The 13873-nt window shown below is 38.2% G+C and overlaps 1 protein-coding gene across 4 annotated transcripts in view; it reads left to right on the top strand.

Annotated features, from left to right (window-relative positions):
• RPS6KC1 (ribosomal protein S6 kinase C1) overlaps nt 1–13873 on the top strand; it is a 212635-nt gene that overhangs the window by 182618 nt on the left and 16144 nt on the right. For all 4 annotated transcript variants that reach the window (XM_013970381.2, XM_018060738.1, XM_013970383.2 and 1 more), the window contains 2 exons: nt 11831–11913; nt 12975–13070. In XM_013970381.2, coding sequence (XP_013825835.2) covers nt 11831–11913; nt 12975–13070 — 179 coding nt within the window. The remainder of the gene's footprint in view (nt 1–11830; nt 11914–12974; nt 13071–13873) is intronic.

The following is a 13873-nucleotide window of genomic DNA, read 5'->3' as shown; positions in this document are numbered from 1 at the left end:
ATTTATTGAATATTGAGGAGATGCCAGATGTCAGATGATCTAATAGCCTTCTTATACAAAGTTTAGTCAAAACTGGAGTCCATCTTATTAAGGCAAGAACTTTTCCCCTGAGGAATAAATACTGATTTCTTGTCTAACATCAGTAAGTTAAAAAATTATTTCACTTGGAGGACTTTCTAAGTATTCTGTTTGTACTCATATATCATTTGTACATAAATGATATGCAATATGGAAATGAGGAGTTTATGGAAAATATTTTCATTTGGAGGAAAAAAGCCAAGACAGCTCTTGAATACTGTGAAATTTAACTGCCAGGATTTTTAACAAAGTTGTCTAAAAGAAGGATCATTTAGATCTCAGAATTTCTGGTCCTAGGTAACTTCACCATGAGTGAGGAATCTCATTTTAAGCATGTGAAGTTGATAGAGAAAGCAGACGAATATAGATGTATATTTTGAAATAATAATGTTATAACCAGGAAGTATGGCTGTATTTCTGGTCTAGTCTTCCACCCCATAGGAAAAGGAAGAAAAAGGCAAGAGGGAATCATAGAAGTAATTTTAAAAGAGTGAAATATCTGTGGTTAATATTTAAACATTAATGTTTCAAACAGAAGCTCTTTTGTTTGATTTACCCTTAAGCAAAACTTCAACAGTAGCTCTCTTGTACATAGTAAATGTCTTAATGTTTTTCTCGAATGATTAGCAAGTACTTTTAATCTTTTGCCTTTAGTTCCTAATGTTATAAAACTAAATCTATATCTTCTTTGAGAGAAGCAGTATCTTTTCAAGTTTGCCATAGAATAGTGGAAATTTTACATGAGGAAAATTCCCTCCGTCAGTGCACTACACCCCCACCAGTACCCCTGTGTACTGATGAAGCTTGTGCCCTGAGTATGTTAGGTTAGGCAAAAAAAGGTTCAATTCAGCTTAAGTCTTAACCGTGTTCAGGAGGGCAAGAGCTTTCTGATGGAAGGAAGATTAAAGGGTTACTTTATGTTTGTTGGGCTTCGTGGATAGCTCAGTTGCTAAAGAACCTGCCTGCAATGCAGGAGACCCTGGTTTGATTCCTGGGTTGGGAATATCTGCTGGGAAATGGATAGGCTACCCACTCCAGTATTCTTGGGCCTCCCTTGTGGCTCAGCAGGTAAAGAATCTGCTTGCAATGCAGGAGAACTGGGTTCAGTCCCTGGATTGGGAAGATCCCTTGGAGAAAGGAACGGCTACATACTCCAGTACTCTGGCCTGGAGAATTCCATGGACTTAGTCCATGGGGTCACAAAGAGTCAGAAACGACTGAGCGACATTCACTTTCACTTATGTATGTTTGAGGGTCTGGAACCTTGGGATCAATCCCTAGGCAGGGTATATCCTGAAGCCTTCATGAATCCCTTAATCATGGGCCAGTCTCCTTCACCTCTGCGTTAAGGTCACTCTGTGTTGAAATAGACCCATTTTGAAACCATACTTCTTATCAGATCAGAATGTGATTTGGATCTAGTGGTAAAAATGAGACAGAGTAATAGAGTGTTTAGTTCTTGTTATTTGGCACTTGAGTAAATAATTTATTAGTCTCTCTTAAGAGAAGAAATTCTTTGGCTATTAGAACTAGAAAATTGATAAGGGTAAACGAATTGATACTGTATTTCACCTCTTCTGTGTAAAAACAAAGTCGCTGTCCATTTCCTAGTACTACCTGATATTGGGAAATAAGGGGTTTACTTCAAGCTTCAAATTATTAAAAGAAAGTTAATTTTCATCTCTTATTTCCTCCTAATCTTTCTCTTTATGATCTTAGACAAATTTCTTTTTTAGAAGAGGAACATGAGATTAGATTCTTAAATGGTCTTAAGTAATAGCTGCATTGTAATGCTTCTTAATTTTAAGACCAGATGTGTTTCTGGCAATTGTTCAGTTAATTGACCTTACCACCATATTATTCTGAAGAAGACAGGGAGCTGTCTTTTACTCCTGATACTTAACACGAAGATGAAAGCTGAGTTCAGCATTACATACCAGAACTCTTGCCAAGCTGCTTTGACCAAATCCTCAATTTTTATAGCATGTAAAGTCTTGTCAGTTTGAATCGCCAGGAAGTAACCAGGTCTGATGCCTTCTAAACAGTTATTCATAAATACTTCCTTCCAATACATGTTTAAAAATCCTAAGGTTTTAAAAAATTGATGATAAAGCAAATAGAATTCCTGAAACTCCCTTCGTAGCAGTGCATGTAGCTCTGCCTGACACAGCAACAGGGCAGCAGCGAGAGGGAGAACCGTGCCTGTCACAGTCACAGTTCCCAGTTAGCCTTTTTCTCATCAATCAACTGTAATGGCTTTGGTTGGGTAACATTGTGACACCCGATGGCTATTCAGAGTGGAGTTGTTGTGATATGATCAATGGAAAGTGGAGCATGCTATTGGTTTTTTTCCTACCAGAAATGCAGGGTGAGAGTTAAGTAAGCAGGACTGTACAGAGCTCAGAATTACAGTCAGTCAGCCAGAAGTCATCTGGTAGTTACCTGTTTCTTATTTTATCTCACAAGAAAATGATATAGTAACGGTACCTATAAACTCCTTGAACCAGTAATTTTTGGCTCTGGAATGCTGCATCTAGTTAAATCAAGGAGTCCTGACCCAAGTTGTGCAGATAACTGTGTAAAAGCTCAGAACGTGGTTGCCAGGTCGCCACGACAACAAGGAATTAAAATATGGGTAGTGAGAGAGGCAGAAGTCTGTCAGCCCTCCCCTGAATTGTCTTAGTGTGCTGTGTTACTTATGTTCAAGTCTCCACAATACAACCCAGGGCCCAGGGTTTCATATCATGACATTACCTGGAAACCACCCGAATTAGTCTGGTGGTGGCAGGAAGCAAGGCTAGAGACTGGGATGAGCCAAGAGAGGGCAGGAGCCCCGCCTCCCTCCCGTCACCTGGGGCATGAGGAGAAGCATAGAGCCCGGGCGCTGCAAACTCTCCCCTCTGGAAAGTGCCAGCCCCTGTCATTGGTCTTGTCTGGTGACACTCTAATAAGTCCAAGTGACGCAACAGCAGCAACTTGTAAGCGGTTCATACGCTCTACTTGACAGTAAGGTATTTGACTAATCAGTTGAATACAGTGTTGAAGGACTTTATGGCATATGGAGCCAGATAACTGGGCAGCTTACATTTTCTGAAATACAGATAAAACTTTATTAAATAACAAAGGAGCAAAATGCCCATTTGAAAGGATGGGCTAGGAAATGCAGATTCCAGGCTCTAGTTAGGGGTTATCTCCAGCTGACCCGTTAGCAGCACATTGCATGTAATTGTGTCTGGATTCCTTCCATTGAACGCAGGCAGAGGAAAGCTCAGTTTACTTCCCAGCTCTCCCTCCTTCCTACTCCCAGAGCTTTCCAGTCCCTTTTCCTTACCACATGCTGTCCATGCCAGGACAGACTGTAGTCACACTCTGCAGAGGGGAGCCCTGGAGGGTGCCCATTTGACCACACCTCTTCAAGCCACCATCATCTCTTCCCTGGACTATTGCAGTCCTCATGCTTAGCTCACTGACCTCCATTTCTACCTTGTTCTAATCTGGGTTTCATCTAGCAGCCAGAGTGATGCTTTTGATAACGTTTAAAACTTTCTGGCCTACTGCATGAAAGATGCAGAAAGACTTGCTGTAGATCTCTGTGCTCAATGAGACTTAAAGAAAATGCATGCAGGGCAGCCTTTGCAGATGTTTTAATGCATCGTGCTACAAAACATGAGGTGGAGATAGTGGTTCAACACACATCTATTAATGTGCTGCCCACGTGCCAGGTGCTGTGCCTCGGAGCTAGAAACAAGACAGATTTGGTTTGATATTGACAGTTACTTCTGAAGATTTGTGTGAAGAGACAGCCCAAACAGTAGACATACACAGTTGGTTAACTAGGACACTAATGGACTTTATAGGTGAATAGTTATGTTTACAGAATTATAATTTACCAAGCTAACAAAGGATATGCTTAGCTGTCCCTCTTCTCACAGTTTAGTTCCATGTATTGTTGGATATATAAAGAGAAAAGAAATGTTTTCTTCCGTGTTTCTCTTAGCTCTTTAGTCATTATCTGTAGTGGAAGACTAATGCTCAGCCCCTGCATAGAAAATCTTTATACACAGCAAGAGCTGGTGAGAGAAATTGACTAGAATTTTGTAATTCTAGTTCCTTTCAATTAGCAACAGATGCTGCAGGGAAAGACTGTCTGTAGAAACACAGGACTAATATTTCCATGCTCTAGCTGACATGGAATGCTCATTGCAGAAGAAAGATATTCTTTTCCTTGGTTCACATATATCACTAATGATAGATCACATTAAAATAAAAATTTCCAAGGCCATTAATGAAGTCTGACTCTTTTGGAAGAAAGTTAACAAACTATTCGTTTTAAATTTTACTGAACACTTAACAGAATTTATGGGAAACTTAAACACCATAGGTTTTTTTTTGATACTGTAAAAGTGTATGTGGTGCTTAATTTTAAGGTTCGTAAGAATGTGGCTTAATTTTTATATTGTCCTATTCACCAAAGATCTCTCTTTTATTCTAAAAGCTTATATATTTTTCTTACTTTTTTTTTTTCCCCCAAAAGAGAGACTTGGAATCCTTGAGTCATATAATTAACTTCAAAATTTAAAGAATTGTTTTGGGAAGAAAATCCTGTGACATTAGAGAACTGCATTTACCCTCCCCCCCACCTCCCCTCAAAGTGTACTTACTATTGATTATCATTTTAATGTATTCTATAGGTGTATACTTTTAAAATTGTTCCATCATTTTGATATTTGGATCAAGTGCTCCATCATTTATGTGACTAATTCTTTTAGCATCTAAATATTGGTTTGACTATTTATTTGCAACAATAGTTGCTTTTTAATTGAGTTTTATATGACCTCTTAGTAACAGTTCCAGAATTACTGTAACTTCGAGAGTGAAGAGAAATGAAGCGTCTAAGATTCTATTTATTAAGAAGAAGTGTAGTTAAGGGAAAGAGTTTGGCAGAGATATTTAAATACTCTAAATTTAAATAGAATTTCTCTATATGTGAACATACTGTATTTCCTATCATATCCTGAATGGAAGAGAGCAGCAACAGAATATACTGCCAGAGGGAGGTCAAGGAATTGTCTCTTAGTATTTTTGGAATGTGGGTGAGTAGCTATTTGTTGTTATCAGTAGAGGTAAGGAGAAGGATGCGATGACATGTGTGGGTCTCCCTTAGTGGAAAAACCAGGGAACAGAATCAAGTGACGTCACCAGTCTGAAAATGTGCCTTAACAAATGCATCAAAACCTAAATGTGGAATATCAGATTCCCTTCTTTATCAAGCACCATAGCAGTAGTGTCTCTTAAAGAAACGTAAATTCTAACTCTGGGAATTCAGTTTAAATGCAAGGTAGTTCCTTCTTCATAAAGCTTTATAGGAAGGTTGGTGTTCATTTTTAAAGCTTGGGTTTGAGACACATTTTCTAGCTTTTAAAATTTTCTGTACAATTTCTCGCTTAGTATTAGCTACAGTTACTTTTGAGTCATGTCTTTGACAGATCCACGTGGCTTCAATTGTATAGCCCTAAAAGGCAGGGCCTCGGTCAGTAGACAGTACGTGTTGTGATTTCAGTAATGTTGGGATCACCTGGCCTCTCCAGTGCCTCAGACTTCACATAGTCTAAGAGTGTGTTCTTTGCGTCTTTCCCTTCTCTTCTTATACACGTAGAGATATTTTTTTTGTCTCCCGAGTCCAGGGTTTCTGCTTTCCTTACTTTTCTGGAGTGAGGCTGCTTATAACACAGTTTTGGGGGCAGGTTAACATTATTATTTTTGATTGTAAGAAGGAGACAATTAACTGACTATCATGAGAACTATAAAACTCTTATTCTGTGTTTTAGCAAGCCTTTTGACAATATGGGTTACTAAAGCAGCATTATTTTTCTGAAAAATATCCTAGCTTGTTGAAGTGTTCTGTGAGTTAAACATGAGTGAAACAGAGGTACACAATTTTTATGTTGTGATATCTTTATTGTTTTATTTAAACTTATTTCACTTGTGAAGTTTGGTTTGAATCATTAGTGTGAATCAGTTAGATTTTATATTGTTAGGATATGAGTATTGATAGGGCTAAAATGGGAGTTCTAGAATTTTACTGAAGAGTTCTTAGATATTTGCTGTCCTCCAAAAAATTTGGATGAGTTGAAATGTAATCTGGAGCTGAGTTTGTATCTCCATTACGTTAAATGATAATAGCGGTTAGATTTAGTGACACTGATTCATTTTGCTCACCATCAGGTCTCAGGGGAAGGGAAGAGTCACTGTGGAGAGAAAGGAGAAGAAAGACTGTGGAATGCTGGCTCATTTTAGCATAATCCCACTCTTCTGCCGTCTTAGGTTAATGGAGAGAGAAGTTATGAGAAAGGCTCATGAGTGCTTTTGAAAACACTTTCAGGATCATAAAATTACAGGTAGAAAGAATGTTAGAAGTCTGGCTGTCCTCATTTTCAGAGAAGCTGAAATACCCAGCTGGGCTCAAACAGTAACAGAGCTAGAGCCCCATCGGTACATTTCTTTGACTGGAAGACAAAAATCCAGCATCCTTTGATATCACTGTTTGAGTTTTCATGGGAATAACCTGAGAATTTGTTTGTTTCTATAGGAAATAGTTTACTTCCTCCACCATCGCCCCCCCGCCCCCCGCACCCCATCACTTTGCTTAATGCCTGTAGCCCTGCCATACTTATGGAGACTAGGGAGACTGCTCAACCACCCTGGAAACTGCAAATACAGGCTGTAGTGTCGGGGGAGGGGTCCGTGTGGAAACTCAACACACTGGGTTTTTTAGGGAAGATATTTTGAAAATTGACAAAGCAGTGGTAGAATTTATCCTTTAAATTTTTTGTTTTCTGCTTTTTTTCCCCCCCGAGAATTAAAAAATTCAAGGTGGGAGTTTAAAGGAATTTCTCAGCGTTACTACATTATACTTTAAAAGAGTGTAAGAGTATAAGAACTTTTAAAAGAAGCCTCACAGATTTGTTTGATATTTCTTTATATTCTCTGTGTTTGACTTTAGATATACATACCTATTCACCTTGTGTTTGTAGTAGCTATCATGTAGCTTTATATATGAATTGACACTCTTGTTTAATGCTTGAAATTTTGTATAGACTTTACAAATAATCAGTCTTAGAATATTAGTTTTGACAATTGCACAACCTCAGTCTTCTTTTTGGCAATGAGATTTCAGAGTGTACCTTCAAAATTTTAATCTAAGAATTATCGATCTATAAAGAATGTTAAAAAGACAATCAAAATATTTTATTCTGATTATTAAAAGAAAGTGAGATTCTATTTTAAAACCCTAAAGGAGAAATTTTATAACTCTCTGCTTCCAGTTGTTCTAACATTTACATTTTCTTAGCCGTTGGGAGGTTCTTTGTATCTTATCTAAATACAAAACTCTGTTGTAGTTCAGAGTTATCCATTAAAATCAAGGACAGGTGGTTACGATGTCAATTTCACATTAATTAATGAATCCCTGCTTAATATAAACGCATTTTGAAGTCGTTCAAGCTGCATTGTTAAGGGGATGGATTTAAAATTGTTTAGTGTCTTTTTCCAGGTTTCCATGAGAAAAAAAATTAACTTTTCAAAGTTGCTGTCTTAGTCCAGTCAGATTAAAGATGATATTCAGCCTAGCTGCCTCCAGATTTTCAGGTACACTTTTTCTTAGATTGGGGCTTCAGTAGTTACTTTAGGCTCAAGTGCTTTAGAAATTCCACTTAACCAGTGGTGGCCAAGGGGTTGAGGGGAGGAAAGCGAGAATTTAGGGGAGGGGAAAAGAAGCAGGCTGTTTGTGGAAGAAGGAAGAGGGGAAAAGTAACGGGGAGTAGATGAAGTAGACTAAGGTTGATGGTGCCAGAGTGTCGCCAGCGGTCACACGAGGTGCCGTGTAGCGCATCCTGGACCGTACAGTGAGCCCGCTCAAAGTGGGAAGTGTGTTGGCTGTAGGGCCTGTCTGGGTCTCTTGCTACTGTCTGTGTTGTCTCACATTCAGCCTGAGGCTCGTTTCGAAGCGCTCCGTTGGTTGTTACCTACCTGTTAAGGACTCGGGCAGAAAATTGTGAGAGATTTCAAAGCAGCATAAAAAACCAATGAACCTTGTTCTTAGACGCCTTAGTTGAGCGAGGTTGCGGAAAACCAATAGAGGCAGAGCACCGTGTCTGTCTCCACAAGTGCCTCTCAAACTTTTCTGTCCAAGTAGTTCTGCCTGTAGAGGTGGTGAAATGGGGACCCCTGAGACTCGTCATGTGATCCTGACGTTGCTTTGAAGTCTTTTTATCTTGCAAATCCATGCAAGGTTTACATTCTGTTCCATGATGGGTCTGTGTTTCTTTTAATAATAAAACAACATCCTGCCCCCTCCCACACATAAAAATCTTTGATGCTCGGGAAGATGCACCGTTCTTATGGTGGCATCAAGGAGCCCTCCCCCCGCCCCATCCCCACACGTGGTAACATTTCACGCCCAGTCACCTTCCTAGCAGTGATCTGGGAAGCAGGCAAACACATAGTGCTTGGTTGTCTAGGCTGCACTGGTGATGGCAGTTTGGACCTTAGCTGAATTTGAAAGGTCCCTTTATAAATTGTATTAGCCATTGATTACCTTGTGAAGACTTACCCCAGTGACCCTTTGCTCATTTGTGACAGGAAACCTTTGGGAGCGAGGCTTGGGGTGTGATTCTAGTCTAGAGCTCCTCAGGCCATGTTGTTAGACCCTACAACACATGTCTGATTTTCACAACTTAATCTGAGCTGACAGGATCAGGTGTTCCCACTTTGCCTGAGCACACAAATATAGTATTCTTTCTCCTCCAGAGTCTTTCTATGCAAGTAAGTTCTCCATAAGGATGCTTGGAAATTTTAAATAATTGGTGTAAAATGTTAAACACAGTTCCTTACATATAGCAAGCAGTCAGCAGATGTTAGCTACTGCTTTATTGTTGCAGCCATCATTATTGCAATACATGCCCACTAGCAACATTCATACACAGAAAGTGAGACTTGGAGGTGCCACATTCAAAACAGATGGCTGGTCATTAACTTGGGGTCTTGAGTTGTGAACATATAACACCTTTATAAAAGTAAGGAGTATATAGTACTTGCTATAGGATTAAAGAAAATGACGTAACATATTCTTGAGCAAGATATTTAAAAAGAAAGCCATTAACCCTGCTAGGAGGGAAGCTGACTTTAGCTTCACATTATTTAGCAACGTAGTAAGTACACAGAGTTCTGCAGAGCAATAGTGCCTAGCAGGGGACCTAGTTAGTACTGCCTATAAGTGTTGGTTTGAATGAATCAAATACATTGAGACCTCATTATGGAGACCTGAATGTATACATGCCTGGTTAAGCAAGACATTTGAATGTTACTGAATGTTTAGCGAGAAGCCATTTCAGAATTTTGAATAGGTAAGTGATATAATGCATTGCCTGCCTTAGGCTAGAGGGGAATGTGCAAAAGGTTATATATGATGACAGGGCTGTGGTAAATTTCTTCTACTTTCCAAACGTTTCTAAGAACACACATCCTTTCCAGAGTTTCTAGAGCACTCTTCTGAAGGTGATGGTGGCTCTCTGTGTGGTTGTTGGGAATGGGGTGGGGGTCGTGTATTTGAATCTGGGAGGGCTAGTGTAAGTACTTTGAATGAGAGCCCCCAAGGAATGGTCCCTCAAGAAAATCTCCTTCAGGAACTCTGTGTCAGAATTGTAGATTATACAGCTGAATTTAACCTAGAGGCCCTCAGATCTAATGCTCATGTTAGGATGAGATCAAGTGAATTTCTCAAGATTCTTAGTCCAGGAATCTTGGTTCCTAGTCTTTTACTGTCTCAAATATGTTCTACAACACGTTAAAGTAGAGGATCGCTTCTCAGGCTTTTGGCTAAGTTCAAGAGCAAACTGTAGGCAGACAGATTCTTACGGAGGACTGACCTATAATAGCTTCATCTGTCCTGCTCCAACAAGCCTGAATGAAGTTTTCATGTCATTTCACTATGTGTTTAAAATTATACCACTTAGATATTCGTGTAGGTTAGTAAGTATAGAATGAAAATAAAGATCTCACTATCCCAGAGGCAAAAACTAAAACATTTGGTTGTATTTTCTCACCAGTCTCTTAGAAAAAAAATACATACTTTAAAAATTAAGATTCTATTGTTTTATAGCTTGTTTTTTAGAATTTAATATATCCAGACATTTACTTACATACTTCAACCTTGTGTGAATACATCATTTAAAATGCTTATGTGGTAATGTTTCATGATGTGCCAATATATGAGTAACTGACCCTTTGCTGTCAGATAGTAAGGTAGTTCTCAGTTTTTCAAACAAATTGGCTACTTTGTGAATGCAAATGGCTCTCAGGGGATTAGGAGACTTTTGGTCATTCACAGAATAATTTGAGTTAGTTACATATCTATGTTTTCTTCTTACCACCTAGCTGAGAGCAGCTGAGTTAGAGAATAGAGGTTGTCATTTGGTGGATAGCACAACTCGGGGAAAAACTGAGTGGGCGCTAGTGTGGAGGGTGTAGTTGAACATAGGCCTTTGGCAACCCAGAATGGGGCAGGGATAAGGAAGAAGGTTGCTGCAGTGGAATAATTTCAGTATTCTGTATAGAAATGGCTCTTTTTCTGATGCCTGTGACCTTTACTTTAAAACTCAAAACTCAAGCTGTATTACAAGTCTTCTTGATTTTCCGACATAGTTGATAGTAGATTCGCTAAAGTATCTGTTAAAACACTGGGCACCTGAGCACCTCTTCCACTTATTATTATTGTCCAGGTTCTAACCTGACTACTTACAAAGCCTTTTCAACATGATTATTGTGAGTTGTGGGCTACCTGCAGACAAATATCAAGCATGTTTTGTCAGTCTAATGGAAATGAAAGGGCAGATACATTCAGGCTTAGTGACTAGTTGGATCTTATTAGGAAAGGACAAGAAGACATCAAAACATGAGTTAGCTAAAAACCTCAAAAATGGTGAAATGAGGAGTTATTGCTGATTTGTGGAGAAACCTGAAAGATTACACTTGAAAATGATTACATTTCAGGAACTTGTGCTGGTGAGAGATAGGGATAACAAAGATAAAATTGTAATTTGGAGATATTCTAAAAGCCCTTATCTTAGCCAGTACTTTCAGTTGTGGCTTGAAACACCATATCTGTCTGTACTTCTGAATAACAAATTTGCATTTCACATGCTCCTTCTTTAGTTGAAAACAATGGATTATATAGGAGAGGGGTGATACTATAAACTGGGTCTTAGTTCTGCTGCTGATTTACTGTATGACATTGGACAAGACATTTCACCTTTCTGGTTTCTGGTCTGTAACTCAAAGGATAATTAATACTGGTTTAGATAATTTTCGAAGTTCCTTCTGAAACCTAGAGTCTTTATTCCTAAAACAAAAAATGACCTCTGAGATAGAGTTGACTGTATATTCTCAAATTTGAAAAATTAAGCAAAATGCTGATCTAGTAGATTCATGTAGCTTTTAAGTATAGCATCTTGAAGGTGTCCCTCTATCAGCTAAAGAACAAATGTCTCAGTTTAATATATGACTGCATAGGAAAAAAAAATGCAACCACAGTAGGTGACCAAAGGGATAAGTAACTTTCAGGAATTTTGAAAGCCCAGTAGTATTTAGTATGTGCTCTCTCAGCATTAAAAAGGTCACCTTGCTAATACATGTTAATTTTGAGAGTTTAATTGACCTTTGGAATTTTAATATCAACCTTTTTTGGTGTGTTTAGAGGTTGGAGCAATCACGGAAGAAACTGAAGCCTGTGATTGGTGGAGTTTGGGTGCTGTCCTCTTTGAACTTCTCACTGGCAAGGTAAGCAGTGACCTGGAGGTTTAATAAGTTTATCCAGATGCTACCTTGATTTCAAATTGAGAATATTTAGCCTTTGCCTTTAGTTTTTAGGTTGGGGACTAAGTAAGAAAACCTTGATATCAAAAGGGATGGGACACCAGAAAAATGCAAATTTATCAAGATTCCAGGTTTTTTAAAAAGTAGAATTGTATTACATTGAATAAATTGATAGTAAAATTCTGTTATGTCACAGTGTTAGTACATAGCGAGATACAAGACTAGACATTCTTTCTCTTCTTTTTCTGTGATTCAATTTTAACAGAGTTAAACCTGTAAGGGTTGGGTAATAATTTGTTAGAATTCTCTGTTTTAAACACCTGTCTGAAATCAGGAGGGAATTAGCACTTTAGAAAATTGATGTAGATATTAAAGGTAGCATGATTTTTTTTCTCAACGCTAAATTGTTCCTCTCTGTTCTGGCTTAAATACAGAATTCATACTCTTTCTGATCAATACCTTTTAAGTGAGATATTTGACGTTAATAGATTCTAATAGAGCATTGGGCAGATTGCCTCCTGGGAGTAAAATAGAAGAAATGAACAGTCATACCTTTGTAAGCAGTCATCTACCTTAAGTATGTAGTTAATACTGAGCTCTTAACATTGTTGTGAAATATACAAATCACCTATAGATAATACATTTGAGGCATAAGGTGCTATACATATAAAAAACATTATTATTATCAAATTCTCGACTTTGGACGTTTTTAAGAACATTAAAAAATTTCTGAGGTACAGAATCCTGTTTTAGGTTTTGGCTGCAATGGAATCTTTCTATTATGGACTGTTTTCTTTATATCTAAGGGAAAGGGGCAAGTGGCATAAGCTTATGATGTGATTTTGATGACTGTCTTTTTTCCAGTTATAAGTGCTTTAGGCTCATAGCCTTTGTCCTAGACTGCTTAGAGGGCACTGCGGCGAAGGTGGTTGTTGAGCTGTCTGTCTTTGCTGTCTGTAAACCCTATGATGGAACAGAAGATGATGTTATTTCGGATAAGAAGTGTATGTGATTGATTGTTTCAGACTCTGGTTGAGTGCCATCCAGCAGGAATAAATACTCACACCACTTTGAACATGCCAGAATGTGTCTCTGAAGAGGCTCGCTCACTCATTCAACAGGTAATTGAATTGACCTATTGGCCAAGTATATCAACCATGCAGACTGGCAGAGCCCACACCTCTAAAACCTTAAAGAAATTAGTTTTGGGCAAGAAGGACCCATTAGTAATTGCACATTCAGAACTAGTACTGTGTATCTTTAGGCTTCTGTTATTATCTAAGTATTGGTGATGTCAAAGAGAACAGTTAAAAGTTGTATTACTTTTTTTTTATTTCTGAAATCCAGGCTAATGTTTAGTCAATTCCATATATCTGTGTAGGCGTGAGATTTAAGTATTGCTTTTAAGCCTGTCTGTAGCTGCTTTATATTTCATAACCATATACGAATGGCTCCTTTTTTCCTTTTTTTTTTTTTAAGTTATTGAAGCGTTTATTCCTTAGAGCTAGTCTCGGCATTTCATAAATGGCTATTTTAAATCTTTGATTCATATTGATAAGCTTAAGAATTGGCTGGTTGGGAGAGAAGTGGTAGAAAATCCTGCCAAGTTAAATCACTTTAGAGCCATTCATGGAACTGGAATATTGCTGTCAGTTAGTGTATCTCTGGTGGCTTTGGAGAAAGAGACTATTGATAATTAAAGTTTGGTATCCCAGAGGTAGGCTTACTCTAGTGAGCTCCTTAAATTGATTCCCTGCATTTAAAATGCTTGTCTAGCTTTATGGCAGACTCACCACAGATCAGCAAGAGTTGTCAGAACTGCGATCCCTTTCACTTTTGGGAAAATATCAATGGAAAACTTATTTGAAAAAGATGAAGAACCAAAGTTTTTGTTTAATGAAACATAAATTATTTTTTAAATAAA

This window comes from Capra hircus, chromosome 16, assembly GCF_001704415.2.
Source record: "Capra hircus breed San Clemente chromosome 16, ASM170441v1, whole genome shotgun sequence".
Classification (NCBI taxonomy): domain Eukaryota; kingdom Metazoa; phylum Chordata; class Mammalia; order Artiodactyla; family Bovidae; genus Capra; species Capra hircus.
Note: the sequence above shows the minus strand (reverse complement) of the source record. Positions and strands in the feature narration are given on the sequence as shown.